The sequence below is a fragment of the Scleropages formosus genome, chromosome 10, assembly GCF_900964775.1.
Source record: "Scleropages formosus chromosome 10, fSclFor1.1, whole genome shotgun sequence".
In the NCBI taxonomy this organism is placed as follows: domain Eukaryota; kingdom Metazoa; phylum Chordata; class Actinopteri; order Osteoglossiformes; family Osteoglossidae; genus Scleropages; species Scleropages formosus.
Window position 1 is genome coordinate 21,461,290 of NC_041815.1, and position 22,383 is coordinate 21,483,672.

Below are 22,383 nucleotides of genomic sequence, written 5' to 3' on the forward strand. Positions count from 1 at the left end.
ACTCTGCTGTCTGCCTGTCTGCAGGATCCCAGTTAACCCCAGGAGCGGACGAGCCCAGTTCACGTTCAATACTCTCACTATCATACTCGCTCTCGCTCGCTCCACACTCGCCTCCTGTCATCCTTTTGCTACCCACCTAATGACTTTCTCCCCACTCTCGTCCTCACTGTCCTACACTTCTTTACAATTCTTCACACTAAACGATTGTCTCGTAAATATTTTTAATTAACACAGCTTTACATCTTACATTTATTTTATCCACCATTTATATATTTCTCTATATATTTAGATAGAAATATATATATGTATATCTTTTTTTTAGGTTTCACATATTATAATATATATTTTTTTGTATTGCAGGAGCCCTGATGAGAAGTTCTCAATTGAAATCCTTACGGTATTTTTCTTTTCTCAATGCAACATGAATAGGCTTTGGGTATTCAGTAAGAGGGAAAATAAGGATATTAGAAAAACAATTATTTCGTTTCTAAAAAGACAAACAGAGCTAAAAACACCAACATCTTTCATTCCGAATGGATGCCATCATCTACCATGTAACCCCCCACCCCCCCCCCCCACCCCAGAAATGCAAAAACTGTCCTTTTAAATACTTTCTTCAGAAGAGTGCATTGTAGAAAACTGGGAAAACTTGCTGAAGACAGGCTGAAATAATGTGAATTTTTCCAAACAACGTGGAACTAAAAGAAGGCAAAGAAATGCAGAAAGGCTGCTCCGCTGCTGCAGATCTCTGTCCTCCGTCCCTCTGTGTCCATCTACCTCTCTGTGAGTCCTTCTGTAGAGGAGAGGCTATGAACCAATCACAGTGAGACTTAAGAGCACGGCATCGAAGGGGGGTGGAGGGGTGGGTGGGTAGGTGGGGTGGGGGATGGATGGATGGACGCGCAGAGCGAGACACTAAAGCACAAATGTTGTATCCTCATTGTCCCCCACACCCAATAAAGACAAAATGCATGGTCACAGACACACTGGGGGGAACAAACCAAAAGAATAAAAAAAGCATGTGAATCGTGCAACGGACAATGTAGCTCCGGCAGCCATTTTATGCTCAATTGCGACTCCATTCCATGAATTCTCAAGGGCGGACAGGGGACCAAAGGAAACGCACGACTTCTGATAAAGACTTCAGCCAAAAAGTGAGGAGAGTAATCACTTGATTCGAAAGGGTCCTCCGGCGTGTGTTGATCACACGTATACATATATATTTACACATATACATACACGCACACACGTAGGCTTGCGGCAGTTCTTAGGTTCTGTTCACCCCCTTTAGTGCACACGAGTTTATATTTTTGAAAAAAGAAAAACCTTCAGAAAAACGGCTCCGGTTTGTCCTCCTTGAAGATAATCCCGTACTTCTAATTTTTTTCTGTTTGTTAAAAAAGTCAGCAATACTGTATATTGTGTCATCATTTGCATGAAAAAAATCTTGCAGATTCAAACGGGCAGCTGAGGCCAGAAGCTTTGAATTGTTTGTAAAATGCGTCGAGGCTGGGAGATTAAGGGAACGAGGGAAATCGGAGAGAGCAGGGACACCGAAGGTCTTCGTGTAGAAGCGCTTTCCGCAGCAGTGCATCTCTTTTATCTGGAGAGTTTACAGTAAGTGAAGAGAAACACTTCTGGCAGTCTAAAAATATGTAGGCCAGTATAAGTGAAAAATATCTGCCTCCTATGCTGGATTTTCCCTAACTTTGGAACTTGAAATAATGCGAGCACATGTGGAAAGGGTTTTGTGCATAAGTTTCGAGCTGTCCTCTGTGAAAGTGAGAAGCAGAGATAGCACAGGAGAGAAAGTTTGAGAGAGAAGTCAGCAGTAGGAGGATATAAGGATTTAAGAATCTGCGACAGTGGCAATGATCCTGGGTTTGGCATATCTCCAGGAAAAAAGGAGAGAAAATGGAGAAAGAAAGAGGGAAAGCGAGACAGAGTGAAGGGAGCACCTGTGCTATTAAAACCCAACTACTGTACCAGTCAGGTCTTCAACCGCCTCTGTGCCGACTGTGTATTGAGAACAGCGAAAGCCCAGTCTGAGTCGAGGCCCCAAGTGCGTGCATGCCCCCCGTCGCCTTCTCCTCAGCTCCAGTTGCCTACACCAGCGTGTAAGACTTGGAGTATGCCCCAGCTCCTTGCTTCTGAAGTCTGCCCAGTCCAGATGAGCTGCTCTCCAGCAGGGAGTCTCTGGAGCCAGCAATTTTGGTGGCAGAAGTGGGATTACTACCGGAGCCCGCGTTAGCCGTCGCAGGGGCGGCAGTCGCGGCGGTGCCCTGGGTCGAGGGGCCGGGCATGGTCAGAGTCCTCTGGGGCAGCGTGGCAGTGCCTGAACTGCCCCCTAATCCTCCTACAGCCCCACCTGTGCTCAGACCACTGAGCGCAGCATGACCCAGTGTGAGAGCCTGCTGCTTGCCGGGGTCCAAAGTCATGTGGCGCGCCTGCGTGTGGTAGGCCCTGGCAGCCAAGCTTCGGATGGATGCCTCGCGGGGGGGCACCACGGGACAGGGGTCGTGCAGCTCTGGCTGCTTACGGAAGAAAGGATCTGTCTTCATGTAGAGGGGAAGATTGCAGTAGTCACCTGCCAAAAAAAAAGCACACAGAGAAATTACAAGATGAATCAGAATATATAAACGCAGTGAATGACATTTACGTAGTAGGAAAAGGAAAACTTTTCTGGTTCACTTCTGAACACTGTAGCGTCAGAATTTTTGAATAAATTCCCAGTATAGCCTTCATAGCAGTCAGCGAAAATATGGAGTTGGAAAGAGAGAAAGCTGAAAAACCGAACCGGAAAAAGAGCTCCATTTGTGATTCAAAGCTATCACTGCACTGCTACATCCTTTAATACCAGCATCAGGAATAGCGTCAGCAGCCACTGATCAATTTCGTCAGAAATGAAGCTGGACTTTTCGTGGCACTACTACAGAGGGCAGGCCCGGGCAGCGCTCACTCTTGTTGGCGCGATGGGGGATGGGAACGGCCACATTCTTGCCACGGTCGTAGTCTTGTGGTTTTGGCGGGGAGGCGGTGAAGCGGCAGATCCCTGGCTCGGAGGGAGTGCTCATGGAGGTCATGCTGTCGGCGTTGTCGTTCGTGCCGGTTGTCATCTGGTCGGAGGAGCTGTCTGAGATGAAGCATTCGGTGATCTCAAACTTGGCGTGCTGCAGGTGTTCCTCCAGCTTGGCGTGCTCGTAGGCACGGGCCAGCTCCTCATAGGTGGAGGAGGCACTCTCTGTGGACACCATGCTGTTGCGCCCCTTGTCTGAAAAAAGAGTGAGAAAGAAATTCGGTAACCTTGGCATTTCGAATTTATAAGATCTCTTCAGAATCCTTGTTAAGCTGTGGTGTAAGAGCCGGTCTAAATAACTGCATAATACCTATGAAAAGTATTACCACTTGCATTTTTGCATTAGTTCTTCAAGTGCTCACAAATGCGATTGCCTTTAAGAACTCTGTGGCTGAGAAGGAGAGTGAGCAGCGAGTCCAAGTGAACATGTACATGTGTGAGACTGTGCATGAAGAAGAAAGAGAAGGTGTGAGCGAGTGAGTGTGAATGTGTGCGCAATAGGAGTATATCTGCAAGAGGATGTGCTTCTACGCTTAATGCGTGCGAGAGCCTGTCTGTTAGTGTGTGGGTCTGCCAGCCGGCCGCACCCGTGTCCTGCGACAGGCTGGCGCTGTAGCTGTCGCTCTCGGTCACAGTGATGCCGTGCTGGGAGCCCACGGTGCGCCAGTCAGAGGTGAGGGTGCGGGCCGGAGTCGACGCTTGGCACTTGGTCAGCGTCCACTGGCTCGAGTAGCGGTTCCGGGTGCTGTGGGCTGACTTGACACTCTTTCTAGACACAGGGTCTTGGGGGAAAGGGAGCAGATGGAGAGGTGCATCGATTTTAATTTATACTTGACCTTTTAACAATGTGTCCGCATGCTAATATGCTGATTGTCATATTACCCATCTAAGGAAAATGCTTTAACTGCTATTTCTACTAAAGCCTTTCCGATATGTGTCCCTGAGTGTAAAACTTACTTGTTCCTGGTCGGATGTCTGACATGTCAATCAACGGGCCTGTGTTCTGAATGAGGGCAGGGTGATGCACAGACACCCCTGTGCAAAAGCTCTGTGGATTCACCGACTGGCTGAATTCAGTGTCCGTCACCGGAATAGTGGCCTTGTCTTCACCTGTCCAAAGTAAATTTGCTAGTCATTCACAACTGTTTCGTGATATCGATGGATATCATCATATACAAAAATGGATGTCTACATCACATTACTGAAAGCACAAACAAATTAAAGCAATAGGGCATTTAAAAAATGTGTTTGACAGCTGAGTCAGGTAAGCATCCATTCTTAGCTAAAAGTTGTAACCATACCTACAATCTAGCCACTAATTCTTTCCCACCTCTAATCTACCGCACGTTTTTCCCCCAGGGCCTCTCGTATTCCTTTATAGCCATAGTCTTCCACCTTTGCCCCTTTCTCCAGTACCTTTTTGTCCTGGGTCTGAACTTTTCAACTCGCTCACAACCTCCCATGTAAGTGACTACTGTCCCCATTTCCCTTCCCTGCACTTCTCATGCTGTTCCATTCCCCTCTCTCCTCATCCCTTCCCTTCCCTTTCCAAACCCCACTGACCAAGCTGTTTGATGCCCTCTTTGTCTTCGATAAGCAGTTGGACGCGGGGGATGTCGATGTGGAGCCGCGGCCCCTGTGGGGGCCCCTTCACCGGGGTGTCGAAGCTGCGATTGTTCTTACTGCTCCGGGACACAAGGAAGACAAGCAAAAGAGTATTTCCACTGCCTTCACCACTCTGCTTTACAGAGCACTCTGGGAGCTGGCGAGCAAAACCAGAGGTTTGTGTAAGTCTTAAAGTAAGTGGGAGTCAGGCAAGAGCCTTGCCACTTTCATCAATACTTGTTACAGTTTTGTCAACTTCTGCCAGGCACTCTGACAGATTATGCAAGTCCCTAACGCTCCTGCCACGTCAGTGTTCGTCTATAGACGTTTCCCCAGCTCTGGATCATCAACAGAAAGCAAGTATTAAGATGTGGCCAGAAAAGTTGGTCCAACATTGTTGCTCTTCATAGCTAAGAATCTGCACAGTTTTTTTTTAGATTTTTGCAAAAATGTAATGTGAGAGGGGAGAAGCAATCTAGAACACAGAAAAAAGAAATGTTAACATGTAAACTTTTTGTGCCCAGCTCTTGGCTGAATGTCAGATTAGGTTTGTTTGGCCTTGCAAGAATGTTAAAGTAGGACCAGCAACCTCAGTGATTCAATCTGTCAAACCAGAGGCCTTACCTGATGAGCATCTCAGCCAGGCTCTTGGCATCTGCAAACATCGGAAAAGTAACATTTTTAGTTGAAGGCATACAGTAGAGCATAGACAACTGTTGAAAGTAGAGATTTCTAGAAAGGTTTAATGCAAAACCTCCTTGTTTTGAGATCCTGGTTATCATCCTAAGCTAATGCATATGTTCATTCCTATGCATTTTTCTGCCTCCGTTTTTATCTGTTATGGGTCTGACACCTCTGTGGAGGTAGTGGGAGAAACCAGGATGAGAAGGAACTTGGAGTCCATTATGGACAATGGCTCACGTCCCCTCCATGAAGTGATCACCGTGAGCTTCTTTAGTAAAAGGATCATTCAGTCATGAAAGAGCCGCTTTGGGAGTCACTCTTACCAGCAGTCATCTGTCTGCATAATGCCAGTTACAGTCCTGTTAACTCCTCAGTGTGGTGAAGCAAGGTTGTGCGTTGAGTATGTTGAGTTGTTGCACTGTTTTGATTTAATCATTGTTTAGCGTGACTGTAACTTGTTAATGATGATTTGTTATTTGTTACCATTTGTTATTTTCTTACTTTGTTGGTATAACTGTCCAACATGTCATGTCGAGCTGCTGCTGTGTGTCTGAATTTCCCTGCAGAGATTAATAAAGTGTTATCTTATCCTTACCTATCCTGTCATATCCTGGTATGAATTCCCTCTCCAGCTCTTCAACGTGCATTAATTTTTCAGATTCTCTCACTCAAAGTGAGATGCAGGTTTATTGGAGACTTTAAAACCAATAGAAGAGCATTTGTTTCATTCCTCATTACTTAATTTACTGTACTCTGACTTTCCTCCTCCCCAGCTCTCACCCCGCAGCCTCTTTAGCCTTTTTTCCTTGCGTTTCTTGCGGATGATAAAAAGGAGGGCCAGTCCAACGGTGACCAGAATGACAGGACACGCGATGGTGAACAGCTTCTTCACATCATCACCCTCTCCTCGTGCCGACTTGATGGGTGGGATGGTACCTGTGGTGGGATGCCGAGGCAGAACGAGGGCAGAAGTGATGTTTCTGTTCTCCTTGGAAACACGACAGTCAATCAAACTTAAAAACATACTGCAGTTTTCTGGATACGTCAACAGTGTTCTGTCGACAACCCAGCGTTGTCTACAGCTTCTCATTCAGAGACATTGGTCAAGAGAACAGGTTAGCAAATTGACAGCAATATGTTCTCATCAACTATGATTTCAATTAATATGCAGATACTCAGCAGCTTGTGTCTGTGACTCCCCCCCAACTCACTTCCCCACACCTCTTGTCCTCCACGGAGCACTACTCACTTCCATCATAGTCTAGTGTTGCAAACTGGGAACTCTGGTTCCCACAGCCGGCGCTGTTGCAGGCCTTCATCTTCAGCTCGTACCAGGTGGCCTCCCGCAGCTCGGCCAGGAAGACATCGGCCGAGGCATTGGTGCGTAGGCTTTGCCATGCCCAGGTGCCCTTGGGCCGGAATTCGAGGAGAACGGCCGTGATGGGGCAGCCGCCACTGGTCCAGCCTTGCAAGTTGAGGCGGGCGTGTGTGGAGTTTATGTGCGTGAACAGCGGCTGGTCCTTGTTGAACTGGGGTTCTGTGGAAAGAAGGGGGATGCTCAAATCTCAGCCCTGCTGGTCATTTGTTTGACTGCTGACCTCATGGTGGCTTCGAGATATATGCGCTCCTGCCATTATGAGAGTGCTGGTACTATCACTCACTATGGCACTACAACCGAGAAGCAAATAGAGCCAAGTCAATGACTCCGTACTATCACTGTGTTTCTATGAGTCAATTTGTATCTGGGTGTCAATCTATTTCTCTCTTGCATCCGTGTCTCTGCATATATCAGAGTGTCTATCAGGGTATCGTTCTATTTTCGTACAGTGTCAGTGTGTCTGCATGAGTCAGAATCGCTGTCGTGGTCTCAGAGTGTGTTTCTGCGTGACTCACTGTCTGTGATCGACAGCCACGGTTCCTGCAGCGTATCTAACGGACGTGTCGGCGGCACGGTTCACTCTCACATACGCCTCCCTCACCCCGGCCGTGTGTTTTGGCTTCAATGATCTCGCTGATGCGGCCGGCCCCCACGCTGTTCTTTGCCGCCAGCTTGACCTTATACCAGGTGCCGCAGCGCAAGTTGTCCAACTTGAAGGAGCGCTCACTGGAGCTGATGAAGACATCCCTCCACTCCTCCGTGTTGTCCACCGAGTACTGCAGGACAAAGCCTGGCCGGAGGGGGAAGGAAGTGCAAAGGTTTACACCTCCTGGAGCCAAGATGGACAATCAATTTAGACCCAGAGACACCAAGAGACTGGTTCTGAGGACCAGCAAAGCAAATCAATCTCATGAGAATCTCCATAGTGAGAGTCAAATGAGTCATATGCTGGATTCTCAAAGCTCATTCTCCTCAGAATTCTGTTGGTTTGCTCAGATAGCCACGCACATCCAAGCTATGCCCAAGTGTCAGGCATCAGCGCCACCTACAGGCCTATCAGATTGCCCATGTGCTGTATACCTTTGACCACACAGTGGGCAAACCACACAGTGTTGGTGCCCCACAGCACCTGGGTGGCAGTTTTGGGTCTCGGGTTTGAGTTTGCTTGTCCTCTCCGGGTTCTTATGGGTTTACTCTCAAGGTTCAATGATGTGCATGGAAGAAGTTAAAGGTAAATAACTTCTGTACCCTCCCTTACCATGAAACCCACACCAGTGCTGATCAATTCGAACTCAATAGCACTTACTCTAACCTCCTATAATACACATGGAAAGCAAAGGGTTGAGGATAGTCTCCAAAGCAGCAATGAGAGGTCTTTAAGGAGTCATGGCGGATCCAGGGTGGACATGGGATGAAATTAAATCAGAAACACCGAAATTCGATTTTTTTTCCCCCTTAAATTAAGGAGAAGGAGCAGTGGAAATCCTCAAACATGAAAACAGCATATACCTTGAGGTGTTCGGTTGTTCGCCGACATCACCTCGACTGGCGATGAAACGTTTGCAACCTAAATGCCAAGCTCGGTGAACAACCGAACACCTCAACCATCAACCCGAGCTAAGAAGACCACCAATATTCTCTATGATCTTCAAACCATACATCTTTCATGGTCAAAAAGGTGATATATAAATTAGCCAGATAATTCATGTATTACAAATAGCATTTCATAAAGCGTATGAAGCAGGTATTTGTAATATGTATTACATCAGGCCATGAGCAATCAACAAGGGATTTTAAATGTTGTTTCTCGTGAAACAAACTCTCCGATACAGCTGAAGAACAGTTCTAGAGGTTACTGCAAGGGGGCGATAATGCACTACGCATGTCGCAATGTTCCTGATTGTCTTGGGAGAACCGATATAGTCATCTAGGAGCAACAATATTACTTGCGATACTGTCTGCCTCAGCTTCCCTTAGAAATAAGCTGACTGGAGGCTTATGTAAATGCGAGCACAATATAATGTCGTCAGTCGTTATCAGGAGCTATTTAACTCGGATCCCGGGAAGCGCCGACAGAGAAATAGGAGAACTGGCTAACTGGCTGGCATTTTTTTTTGCCAGCGTCACGGTTTTGCCTAATGACTGTTTAGGATGACTTTACAAAACTAATAAAAGAAGAAGGATTTTCTCAGATGTAGATGAACAAAGACACAATGCAACAAGCGTGAGGAAAACACTCTGACACAAGAGCTCCATTAAAGGCAACCAGACAGACACAGGGCATGACATGAAAAAGCAAGATGAACAAAGGCTGGTATACAGACACAATCATTGAGGAAAAACACAGCGACACGTGCAAAAAACGGTGACAAATAAAGGGGGCTAAATGCTTACACGTGCACACATTGTATGTCCTGTGAGATGTACATCGCTTTGGAGAAAAGCGTCTGCTTAATGAATACATGTAAATGTATACAGAGAGGTGGCTGGGTCACACAGCAGGAGCCTTTGTCCAAGGAGACTTAAAAAGTTGTGTTTGTAAACTAAGCTACATGCAATGAGTTAACCATTTATACAGCTAGGTGATTTTTACTGTTTAAATCCAGAGGAGGTCTCTTGCTCAAGGATACTGCAGCAAGAGGTAGGATTTGAACCAGGGACCTACAGATTTTAAAGCCATTGCTCTAGTAGTTATACCAGATTACATAAGGAAATAAGCACACAGCTGCAAGGGTTCACTACCAGACTGACAAACAGACTGTCCACTGACCACTCCAGGCTCACTCAGGTCTACATACTGGTAGGGGTTGAGAACATGCCCTAGCAACCAGATTGAGAAGCAGCGATTGAGACCACATCCTCAAGCTCTAGCCGAATCTTACAAATTTATAAGGTAAGTCAAAAAATATCCGCAATAATGTAAACTTTTTTAATAAACATTACTGCAGATACTTTTCGACTTACCCTTGTATATCCAGCTGTATGGATGAGTAAGACTGTAGAACAAGGAAAGCAGGATCCCCCAGCCAGAGCTACGAGAGCACGGTACCTCGGATGGAACTCCCCCCATTGTCTCCGGGTACCCAGGCCAAGGTGATGGAAGAGGTGGAGGTGGTGGAGACGGTGAGGCGGGGCTGGTCAGGAGGCACTGCATTGGGGGAGCAGATGCACCACAGTTAAACTCCTTCACTTTCCCATCCAACAACCACAGTGAGAGGAGCTGAGTAACTTTCCTGTATACTTGTACTTTTGGTAAACACTCTGATTACGGCTGCAACAAGGAATTTGAGACAAAGAAAACCATTCATTTGTACCCTGTCCTTTACATATAATACCTACTTGGAGAGCAACCAGCCAGTAAAATAACAGAAGTCCTTGGCACAAGCCATGAGAAATTCATATACAATTATCTGCTTAGAAAAACTGGCCTTTAAAAACGAAATCGTGCTGGATAAATACTGTCAGAGGAAAAGGTGTGTACAGTTTCCATTTATACTTTTCAGATTTTTTCATAGAGACAGTTCAGATGGGGTAATTATATACAAGAGCAACATAAACAACACAGTCTATTTTACTGAAAGTGCTCTACTAAGTGTGTCAATACCAGCTCGTGGTGGGAGGTTTTTTTCTTTTTCGAATGAGTGCTGGGGTTGGGATTGCTTCTCACCTTGAACCAGCAAGTTAACGATGATGGTGTCGAAGCCAAGGGTGTTAGTGGCCGTGCAGGTGTAGTACCCAGAGTCCTCGGCTTTCACAGATCGCAGCACCAGGGTGCCATTGGCTAGGATGAGGCGGTGGCCATCCAGCGTCACGGGGATCGCAGAGTCCTCACTGGGTCGGAGACACAGAGGACAGACAGCGAATCAGGGGAGCCTCACTAACGTCACAGCGGTTGACCACACCAGGAGGAACAAGAGGTGCAGAGCATGAAGAAGAGACAGATAACTTGAAAGAGCAAGATTCTAAGAATACTGGAGTGAAATGACATGAGTAAAGGGGCAGATTTGTTACTATATTAAACTAATATGACTTCTTTGGGTCACTTTTGTACTGCATTCTATTATGTTGTACTGTGTTGTATTATAACGCATTGGGGTGGCACATAGGCACAGAGGGTAGAACTGGCACCTCACTGCACCTGGGCTCTTCAGGCATAGGTTCCAATCAGGTTCAGTTTGTGCGGAGTTTGCATATTCTCCCCGTGTCTGCCCGGGTTTCCTCCCAAAGTCCAAAGACATGCAGTTCAGGTGGATTGGGCACTCTAAATTGCCCATCATGCATGAATGGGTAAGTGAGTGTGTTTGTGAGTGGCTATCCTGCGATGAAATGGTGCCCCATCCTGGGTGTACCACCCCTCAGCTTTGCACCCGGTGATTCTGGGATAGGCTCCAGACCCCTGCTCAAGCAGTTAGCGAAAATGAATGATTGAATGCAATTTATTGGCCAAAGTATTATTATGCTGGAAAGACCTGTGATTCAGAAAATATCAGCATTGTTGAACCCTCCTAAAAATCCATAATCCAACAAACAAATGGGCACTTTGAGACAGACTAGGAAAGAAAAAAACTAAATAAAAAGAGCAGAAAATGAAGAAGGTGTCGAAGCTTTATTTATTCCATAGAACTCCACTGGGACCATTCATTTCAGGAAAGGATGTGAAGATGTATCTATGTGGTCAGTAAATGCTTTGCAGTTTGAAGTGCCAGGCCAGAGGGCAACAGAGTGAGAAAATTTGATGAAATATGAGGAAATCATAGAGGGCAGGAGGAGAGTGACGGATTGCTCAGACCTGTCTTTGGTCCACTTGATGGTGGGAGTGGGCTCTCCCACGGAGCTGCAGGGCAGACGCACCTCCTTCATCCACGGGGTGGTCACCGTGCCCCCGAATGACAGGATCTTGGCCGGCGCTGGGTGGAGACAGAAAGGAAAGCGGCCCATTGCGTCTAGGTCTTTCAGTAGCTCAGAAAACAGTGATCACTCTGTACGACATGTCATAATATTCCACTGCAGTCACTCGGGTGCAGAAGTGTCGCCTTCAGCAGGCCACAAGATGTGAGGGTTGGAAAAAAAAAAACACATGGGTCCTTAATAGGCAGAACAGCACTGATCCACCTACCTAGCAGAAAAAAAAAAAAAAACATATCCTATTATGGGCAGAGACAGAGGGAACAGGTGGAGATGGAGAGGGTGAGTGGTGTCAGCTAATGGCCATGGCTACGGAGCACACATTGTCATTCTAATGGAGCCTTGGAGTGGCCAGGAGTTGCAACACATGTACATCCACACACACACACACACACACACACACACACTCAAACAGTCTGCCCCTACCCTTCTACTACCTCTTTCTGTGTCACACACAAACACACTTGACATCTTAATGTTTGCCCTCTTGTGTTTGCTGAATACCGTATTGAGTGGGGCAGCCCAGAGGACGGTCTTTTACAGCTTGTCATTAGTCGAGCGAAAGAGCAGGCGGAAAGAAAAGGGTCGCATACACAGGACTCGCCTTCTGTCTCCCTCTGCTTCTTCGCCTTGGTATAATCCACTAGCTATCAATTAGCTCCCCCCCCATCTTCAGCCCCCCTCGGCTCGCCATTGTCTTGCGTATTGGATAAGTCGCTCTCTGTCATCTCCCCCTCCCTGTCCCCCCCGTGCTCTTCCAGGCTAGTTAATTTGGTGGCCCCTGCTCCTCACGACATAATTAACGACAGTGTTTCCTGCAACAGAGCCAGCTGTCACTCAGTGTAGCACCCGGGATGGAGAGAAATGGAGAGAGCGGGCACGGAGGGAAGGAGAGCAGGGGATGCTGGAAAAGGGCAAAGAAGGGAATGTAAGGAGGAGGAGAGAGAAGATGCTCTAATAAACGGCGGGTGGCAGCGACTGAGGGAGGAGCGTCTCTGCAACCCTCTGCTCTCCCCCAGCGGTGGACTCACCTTTCCCAGCAGGCTCCACAGTGACCTTCTCGCTGATGTTGCCCCGGCCGGCGGTGGTGACGGCGGCGGCCCATATGAGGTACTGCTGCCCGCGTGTCAGGTGCGTGATCCGGTAGAAGAGCAGCTCTGGGTTGGCTTCATACTCGCTGGGTGCCTGCGACACAGGAGGACCGGTGAATGACAAGCCAATCACCACTGTCCACCACTATCCAAAATGTTATGGGCTGTAACTGCACCCCAGAGATGAGGAGTCAGGCGTCAGATAGATGATTTTTTATTCACACTCTCAAATCCAGTCAAAGTGTTTTGGACCTCAGAAAAAAGTGTCACCACTTTACACTCATCTGATGTCACGAGGAGCTACAGAAGGAAGGAAACTGTAAGAGATACAGGAGATCATTTTGTATTTAAGGGCAGACATAATGTAAGATAATGGCCTTTGGCTATACCTAAACAGCACTATAAAAATAAAAAAAATCGAAATGAAAACACCCACATTAAAATAAAAGTATGTCACATTCGATAAGAGCGTTCACTAAGCAATCAAATAATAAAAACACGGTATTGAGATAAATGTTGCCCGTAGCAGCCCACAGAGAGCGCGTCCCTTTAATCGTTTAGCTCATTATGAGTGAGATTAGGATTATCTGATTTTACAACATCTGAGAAGCGCACAAAGGAGCTGGAGGGTGAGAGGCGAAGACGAGATACGGACACGGAGATGTGAGGAGCAGAGACGGGACTCTCGGAAGGACCCGTCTGCCTAGGAATGGTATTGACAATTAAAGGGATCTTAAGGAGAAATGGCTAACACGGGGGTGAGGAGATCAGAGCTCAGAGGGAAGGCAGTAGTGGGTCGAGACTCGAGGGGCTGTAATTTTGGTGTCTTTAACCCCTTAGAGGTGATCTCGTCACTGTGAGACCCCTTCTGCCGCCCCAGGTCCTCCTGTAGCCGCTACTCTGGTCAGTTGACAGCAAATGGCCTCTGTAGTGTTGTGCGAGCCAAAAACACACACAAACACACCGTCTCCCTGTTTTGGCCCTCCCCTCGGTGAAACTCCGGGCCGCCCCTGGCCACTGGCCGCATCACAGCTCCGTGCATCTGTGTGATTCGGGGACGTGGGATCAGAAGGCGATGCGTGGAGGGCCCCGGCGCACAGTCGTCCGAGGAGACAGATACATGCACACACATTTCAACGGATACATTCGAGCGCAGACCTTTACACATTTATGTGACACAGTTAACTTAGTGGTGAATTTGTATACTAAAATACTTCAAAATATTTAGTCATACATGGATCATTTTTTCTCTATCAACTCAGTGCAAGCGCCTTGGCAAGGGGACCGCAGCAGGAGCACGGGTTTGAATCTGCATATTTCAGGAAATAGCTCCAACCAATACACCACCTGCCGCCCTCATACCAAGAGACGGACAGACACATTTCTGGAGTCGGTGGGTAATCGGTGTGTCCATCTCATAGCCAAACGGGGGTGTTTAGTGGTACTGCATCGAGCACCCAGCACGCACAGATACTCTTTCTCTCTGAGAAGGGTCCCTCTGTATTTTACCCTCACTCCGCAACCCATTTTTCTTCCCATCCTCTCAGCACCATTTCACCCCATCAACCAGCTAATGAACTTGCCTTTTCTTCTCTCATTCACCCCTCGAGTTATTACCTCCATCTCCATCCCTCCTTTTCTGAGCCTGGTTTACCCCCATTCCAACTCCCCTTTTCCACCCTTACTGCCACCCAAGCACCACTTCCAGATACCTACATCCTAACCCCATCTCCTGCTCTGCCTTGCTTGCTAGGCTGGGGTTGGGAAGACTGGGGGTGGGTGGAGGTGGGTGGGGGTACTGCGGAGTGGGTGGCAGTGTAACGGATATTAAAATATTCCTCCAGCACAGAGATAGCAGTGATCCAGGGAGCGATAGAGGGAGATAATGAAAAGAGGAACAAAAGCGCTCCCCCTCTCCGCATGTCTGACCCCCCCCCCCACTCTCTCTCTCTCTAACACACACACACACACACACAAACACCCACACACACACTGGCTCATGCCCTCCTCTTCCCTCCCTCATTTGCATGATAATCATCCTCCTGCTTGCAGGCTGCACTAGCCAGAGAACAGGAGAGAATGAGAGAGCAAGTGATTTGTGAATGAGGGAAGGAGAGGAGGAGGGAGATCTCGAGTGCATGTAGGGGCCGAGCGAACACACACCGCTTATTAACTGGACGTTACCGTGTGTGTTGTGCGATCCGTGTATTTCAACTCGCTATTGGGTCAGGCATGTCCACCAGCAGCTGTATTTTTACTGAGGTGTAGCGGCTTCAGCCAATGTGTGTGTGTGTGTGTGTGTGTGTTAGTGAGGCCGCCAGATTCAGTATAACGTGTTTTTATTGCTGTTTTGCACGTTATGTGGATGGGGATGTCAATAAACATTATTATACAAGTACATTCACTGTATATGCATGCGTTTGTGTGTTTCTGACGGAGCTCGGTTCCTGGAGTGTGTGCGTGCGCGTGCGTCCGTGTGTGAACGTGTGTAAAAATGAGCTCCTGGTGCTGCAGTGTGAACGTGCGAGCTAGCTCTTTCGGCTGCATTTGCATATCTGCGTCTCATCACGTTGCCAGGACAACCTCATCTGTTCATCAGGGAGGGCAGGAAACAAGCTGACAGCACATGCAGATACACTCCAGTTGGCACATTCGCACTTACTCACACACACACACACACACACACACACACACACACACATCAGCGCCCACACATGCATGCACCAGGATAAGATACAAATAACAAAAAAGACACATCATCTCTAACTCACTAAAAGACACACAGGCAGGCATGCATGCACACAAACACACGTGCAAACGCATTAACATCCCTAATATCCACAGCAGATAGAAAACTGTTACAGAAGCACTCATCTCCCACACACACACACACACACACACACACACACACACTTCCACAACCAATACTGCTTGTCTGCCCCACGTGTGTCACTTACAGGCTGTCCGGAGCCAGGGCTCGAGCAGTAGATGGTGTATTTGCGGATGATGCCATTTGGCTTGGTGGGGGGCAGCCAGGACACCACGACGCTGGTGGCAGAAGACGGGACCGCCTTGATGCCCGCGGGAGGACCTGGGTCTGAGGATACAACACACAAACACACAGATGACGACTTGACCTAAGCTCCACATTAGTATCACCGCCAGGTTGTACAGCACACTGTCCCTGGTGGCTACGCACTCCATTATTACACTGTCGGTGGCTTTGGCCTCGGTGTGCGTGCATGCATGTTCATATGTGCCTGTGTTTCGTGCAGATGGGCCATGAATCTGTGTGCAGCTGAACAACCTGATAGTGTGAGGACAAAGTGTGTGTGTGTGCGGAACACCGAGCTCGTCCGTGTACTACTGATGGCGTGTTTGTGGGCTTGCAAGGACAGGCACGTTCGGACACGTGTGTGTGTGTGTGTGTGTGTGTGTGTGTGTGTGTGTTCAGACTCTGAACAGGTACACATCCGAACGCTTTTCACTGTGTATGTGTGTGTAAGACCTATTAAGTGTGTGTGTGTATCAGGGTCTGAGAGGAGTGTTAGAGTGTTAAAGTGAGCAGGCTCTTTGCAGCTTTTCCAGCTTTAGCCTTTAATTTAAGAAGCTCTGGAGGGTAAGTGTCCAGGAAAGCGGTCGGGGGGCTGAAACGGGGGGTGAGGGGGGAAACATATGTTCAGATACACATGATGTTCAGCACTTCTTACTTGCGGGGGGCTTTCTACAAACACCCCCGACTAACGCTTGTCTCATCACTCCGCCGATGAGCCCCTTGAACGCTTTTGCTAATACCGAAGGTTGCCGCTGGTCGGATGTGGCGCAGCGCAGAGAAAACGGACTGTTCGCCGAATCAGCTCGGCATAAACTCGCACCTCCCTGCCTTGAGAGGGAGACAGTTATTTGTCATGGTCCGTTAGCTCTGCCGAAGGGGGTGTGTCCCCCCGGGGGGGAGGGGTGGGGTCCCCTCTGCTTCACACACACACACACACACACACACACACACATTTTCAGAACCGCTCGTCCCATTTGGGGTCACGGGGAACCGGAGCCTACCTGGTAACACAGGGCGTAAGGCCGGAGGGGGAAGGGACACACCCAGGACGGGACGCCAGTCCGTCGCAAGGCACCCCAAGCGGGACTCGAACCGCAGACCCACTGAAGAGCAGGACCCGGCCCAACCCACTGCGCCACCGCGCCCCCCCGCTTCATCCAAGGTTAAACAGGCTGGCCCCGCCCACTTTTAATCCTGCACCCCGAGACCCTCTCGCTGCTCCCCGGCATCATTAACATCATTACGGGATAATGCCAGCTCGGCGAGAGGCAGAAGCCTGGAGCGACGGTCAGAGATGCCCGAGGGCAGGGGGTGGATTTATGGAGAAACACCGTCATCATCATGATTATTCTTTAATCTCGGCACGGGGTAATCCCCCCCCCCCCCCCCCCCCCCCCCCCGCCACAGGGTCAGCACCTGTCTCCAAACGGAGGGAACATGGAGCTCTCCTATATTTGCCAGGACAAACAGTCCAGAGTGGTGGCGAACCATGCGGTAACACCTGATGGGAGAGATCATCTCCTCGTCGGTACCGCACTCCAAAGTGTTGCGCCGTGTTACTTTGTTTTGCACCGAACCCATTAAGATATAATACAGCAAAAAAAAAAAAAAGTATTTCCGAGAACGCCCACATCGTCCGCCGTGTGGGCCTGTCCTTTAGTATCGTTCTCACCATGGTAACGTGTAAAGTGTCCATTCCCCATACAGACACACTGCGCTCAGTGTAAACCACTTTCTGAATTTCACCGCCCTTGCTGCACAGATCGAGTGTCACCCCCGACACGCTCGGCGCAAGGATAAGTCCTGGACCCGCCCAGGGATTTTTAGACGTCGTATCCATTCGGAAATATTATATTCACCGGAGATGCACGCGCTAAAGGCGGGAAGTGCAGATGCGGAACGCATGAAATTAACGGATCCATGTGGACAGAGAGCACTGCAGTTCGCAGAAGTCCCCTGTTTCTGCCGCACTTCGTCAACCTGGCAGCGCATGAGGGAAACGTACAGCAAACACACAGAGGCTTGCACGCATCGTGCACATGGAGCCCGGAGCGGGACGAGTAAGAGGGAGCGAGACGGAGAGCTTTCCGAACCGTTCAGCTCCAATCACCCTTCCATATGCTGCGGAGCGGCCCGGGGGAGAGAGCGCGGGAGGGGCGCGGAGATGCGATCTGGGCGGGCTGGGAGCAGAGCGAGCGCTCGGTGCCTCTGGACACGCTGACAACTCGCATCACGGCCCGAGTGACGCTGAGCCGGCCTGACGCGGAGCAGAAACGAGTCACGGCCAGACCCCGAACGCTTCCGCGACGCGCTTCTCCCCTCTCGTTCGCTCGTCCCAGACCCTCGCGCTCACATTTTCACACCCATTCCCCCGCCCCCAGTGTGTTTTTTCGTTTTGTGTACTTGTGCTCTGCCTTCATTCTCCTCGTTCCTAAAACTTCAAAATTATTGGGTTTTTTTTTTTTGCTTAATGCTTTTTTCTTTTCTCATTTGAAGAAAGCCTCCAAGTTACGACACATGCGACTGGCCATCCCATCCATTGTCAACAACCACTTGTACCGAGCCAGAGCCTAACCCGGGAGCACAGGGCGCAAGGCCGAAGGGGGAGGGACACACCCAGGATGGAACGCCAGCCTGCCGCAAGGCACCCCAAGCGGGGTTTGAACCTCAGTCCCACCACACAGCGTGCACCGGCCAAACCTGCCACGCCACCTCACCACCCGCAGCAGCTGGCCCATTAACTTTATTACATATTATTATTATACTGTATATTACATTTTGTCATATCTCATATGTACTTCATTACATGCGACATACTGTACACACTACTTTATTGCGTGTGGCCGTAACGCCTGAAGACGGTCGCTCTATGTGCTGTACAAGAACGCTGACTGACCGCCCTGCCACCAGGCACCCATGTCTCTTAGTGTCTGGGTGTCCAGCAGCGTCTGCATTTTGTTTACAGATCTTTTTGTTTGTGGTTCCCTTCAAGTTACTTTTTACTAAGAATGCCTAGCAAGCAAAGAAATGAGTGCTGCAGTGGGGCTGGGAAAAAAAATGTTGGAAAACAACAGATATAGCTGGTAGTGTAGCGGTGTCGAGCCTTTGAACCCAAAGGTCGCAGGTTCGAATCTCACCTTGGGCTATAGTATCCTTGAGCAAGGTCCTTACCATAAATTGGTTCAGTAAAGATTTTCCAGCTGTATGAATTGGGCAGTAATTAAAGGTAGATCAACATTGTAATTTGCTTTGGAGAAAAGCATCAGCTAATTGAATAAACGTAAATTGAAAATAACAGCGCTGCGTTCCAATATTATATCATATTAGTATTTTGTGGGGGTGCAGTGGTGCAGTGGGTTTCAGTGAGTCCTGCTCTCCAGTGGGTCTGGGGGTCAAGTCCTGCTTGGGGTACCTTGTGATGGACTGGCATCCTGTCATGGGTGTCTCCTCTTCAGCCTTACACCTTGTGTTGCCAGGTTAGGCTCCAGCTCACCGCAACCCCACTTGGTTCAAGCAGCTTCAGACTGTGTACATCAGCATTTTGTGTCGAGATCCCATCCAAGGATTACCCCCCTATTCTCACACCCAGTGATTCTGGGACAGGCCCTTGACTGGCACGACCCTGAGAAGGACAAGCGGTTAACGAAAGTAAGTGAGCGGACGTTAGTATTATTTCAACATCTATACTGTGTAAAAATTGATGAAAAATATGACAAAGCCCCATTACACAACATACAATTTGTGCATGTTAATGTTTAGGTATCCTTATGGTTTATAAACGGCAGTATGAGGAGGTTTGTAATTTACGACAAAGTTGACTTATGACAGGGCTGATGGAATGCAACTCTGTTGTAAGTTGAGGACCACCCGTATACCGTCGGATGTGTTGCTGCAGTAATTTGAGGTAAGAAACCCTGTTTCAGGGTACAAGAGAAGGGCTCCTCTTGTCATTTGAACCTATTTAGGATACAAGTGCTTGAACTGATTGCTTTCTTTTTTTCTACATTTCGTATCCATCCTTCTACTCTTTGTCCCACTCGGCTCAGTCATCCTAAGTACCATGTTTCCACCGTCTCTCCTCTTTTTTCACTCCGGTTGCACACCTTCAGGCTTCACCGTTCGGACCCCTGCCTTTCTCTTCCTGCCTCTTTTTTCTGCAGCTTCTTCGGCCGCCTTTCGCCATCCTCTCTTTCTGCAGAATCCCAGCTGTAGCTGCCTCACACACACACACACACACACACACACACACACAGAGTCCCCAGAGCAAGCCAGACACAGATCCAGCTGTAATCCCAACCCAAATGGTGTAAGCACAAAATTAATTCTCTCTAATCTACGAAGAATTAATCCCTCTTCTTGCCCGATAGGCCACTCCCCCGACATCCACACCCCCCGCAACCCTTTCCCACCCTGACCCCCGGCACCCCTCCCTCTAGCCACAGGGCCAAGCTTCTTAATTCTCATTAACAGCAGTAATGGTGTATCAGTCCACAAATAAGCTTTAATCATGTGTCTGCATGAGAAGTGTACAGCCCTCCCCTTCCCCACCCCGTTGCCCTGTCTGGCCTTCAGCAGCACACAGCCTCGACCGGGGGACCTGCTACACCCACTTCGGCCTGTTCTCCAGGCTGCTTCCGTGCTCCACTGTCCTTGAGGGGCAAGAGGAAGAAGAGGCTCCGCAATGAGCAATTCCCATTTAAAGAGCGGAGTATTCTTACCGTATCTATTCAGGGTAAGTACAGATGCTCCTCGACATACGACGGGCTTTTGTTCCGTCAGCCCCATCACAAGTCGACTTCACCGTTTCTCAAAAATCCCCTTATCCTGCACTACGCAAACCATAAGGACGCATAAACAATTACCACGCACGAATGCTCCATTGTATAATAGGGCTTTGTTGGATTTCCTCACTAATTTCACGGATGTTAAAATAACCCTAATATAAAAAATAATAATATAAATATGGTACAGTATCATAATTATATTTTCATGCTGCACTATTTCATTTTCATGTCTAAATCTACCGTGTTCTGCTTTTTAGTTTCAGCCCCCGTCAGAACTCTATTTACCCACTCTAATTAAAAAGTAACTTGAAGGGAATCACAAATGAAAAGTTTTGCCAGCAAAACGCAATCACCGACAGACACCAAAAAACTGTCTCAGACCACAACAACAAGAAGTATGGTGCCTTGCGGCAGGGTAGTTAGCACCGATGTTACCGTACAGCAGATGGAGCGGTCATCATTGGAAGTTATCTCCAAATGCCTTGACTTGGACTTGAAATAATAATGAAAATGATATAATAAGGTTAATAGGACAGTTGTTATAACGCCGGGCGGTCTAAGTCACATGTCATAAGTCTACCTCACAGTACATAAGACATACCGGTACTGTTTCTTACACTATGGTACAACAGCAAGAGGGGGTCCTTCATACTGGAGACATTCAGACTGTAAGGGAACAGCTCTAAGCACTGTTTCAAATGCTGCCTCGGGCGTGAGTAGAGAGTCATGATAGGTGCATATTGTGTAGATACTGTATCTACAGTGGGTGTGTAGTGTGTGGATACCGAGTGTATACTAGGTGTATAGTGTGCAGCTACTGTATCTGCTTTCCACCTGGAGCATCAGACATTTCCGCACGCATCGCTACCCGCCTGTCGGACATCTCTGCACGGATGTCCGATCACCACCTCCAACTCAACCTCTCTAAAACAGAGATCCTACACCTCCCGGCTGACCTGGCACAATCTCTCAATCAAACTGGACAACTCATACATTCGCCTACCTCCTCAGCTAAGAGTCTAGGAGTGACGATTGACTCAAGTCTATCTTTCTCTCAGCACATCGAAGGCACAACCCGGACCTGCAGATACATCCCGCATAACATCCGCAGGATCCGTCCTTACCTCGCAAGCGACTCTGCACGACTACTTTCCAAACTTGTCCAGGCCAAGGTGACATCCCATCTGGACGACTGCAACTCTCTCCTGTCTGACCTTCCTGCTACTGCCATCAAACCTCTACGGTTGATACAGAACGCTGCTGCCCAAGTTGTGTCTGACTTGCCAAAGGATTCCCATGTATCTCCTCTACTCGTTTCTCTGCACTGGCTTCCTATAGCTGCCCGGATGAAATTTAAGACCTTTATTATTGTCTACAAATGCATCAGTAGAACTGCTCCCAGCTATCTATAGGCCTTGATCAACCGCCAAACCCCAACCAGTCCGCTAAGCTCTTCCACATCTGCCCGCTCGGTGGTCCCATGGACAAAAGGTGAAGCACGGAGGTTCTCGGTTCTGGCTCCATTGTGGTGGAACAACCTCCCCCTCTCACTCAGAACCGCTGAATCTCCATCCACATTTAAAAAGCATCTTAAAAGTCACCTTTTCCAAACTCATTTCACCCATGATCTCTTAAGTTAATGTAAGGTGTAAATGTTCATACACTATAATTTTAAGATCATGCCCAGATAAACCTTCACGCAGCTACTCCTGTAATGTATGTAAATGTTTGTGTATCTCAAAAAAAAAAAAAAAAAAAAACATTAGTAGGAAGGTGACCAAGAATCGTCAATATTCTGAGTTTCA

General features: G+C 48.3%; 1 protein-coding gene across 4 annotated transcripts in view; it reads right to left on the reverse strand.

The window, feature by feature from the left end:
* Positions 1-647: 647 nt before the first annotated feature.
* Positions 648-22,383, reverse strand: part of dscaml1 (Down syndrome cell adhesion molecule like 1) — a 109,325-nt gene continuing 87,589 nt past the window's right edge. The window contains exons 20-34 of one of the 4 annotated variants that reach the window (XM_029255839.1): positions 15,697-15,836; positions 13,704-13,781; positions 12,680-12,833; positions 11,533-11,650; positions 10,411-10,574; positions 9,793-9,891; positions 7,345-7,533; positions 6,615-6,902; positions 6,146-6,301; positions 5,306-5,336; positions 4,640-4,758; positions 4,034-4,186; positions 3,664-3,858; positions 2,960-3,271; positions 648-2,587 (exon numbers count right to left, since the gene is read on the reverse strand). In XM_029255839.1, the coding sequence (XP_029111672.1) occupies positions 2,106-2,587; positions 2,960-3,271; positions 3,664-3,858; positions 4,034-4,186; positions 4,640-4,758; positions 5,306-5,336; positions 6,146-6,301; positions 6,615-6,902; positions 7,345-7,533; positions 9,793-9,891; positions 10,411-10,574; positions 11,533-11,650; positions 12,680-12,833; positions 13,704-13,781; positions 15,697-15,836 (2,678 nt within the window). In that variant the 3' untranslated portion in view covers positions 648-2,105. Of the gene's footprint in view, positions 2,588-2,959; positions 3,272-3,663; positions 3,859-4,033; positions 4,187-4,639; positions 4,762-5,305; positions 5,337-6,145; positions 6,302-6,614; positions 6,903-7,344; positions 7,534-9,792; positions 9,892-10,410; positions 10,575-11,532; positions 11,651-12,679; positions 12,834-13,703; positions 13,782-15,696; positions 15,837-22,383 lie in introns of all 4 variants that reach the window. The other 3 variants (XM_029255838.1, XM_029255841.1, XM_029255840.1) reach the window with 3 other exon arrangements.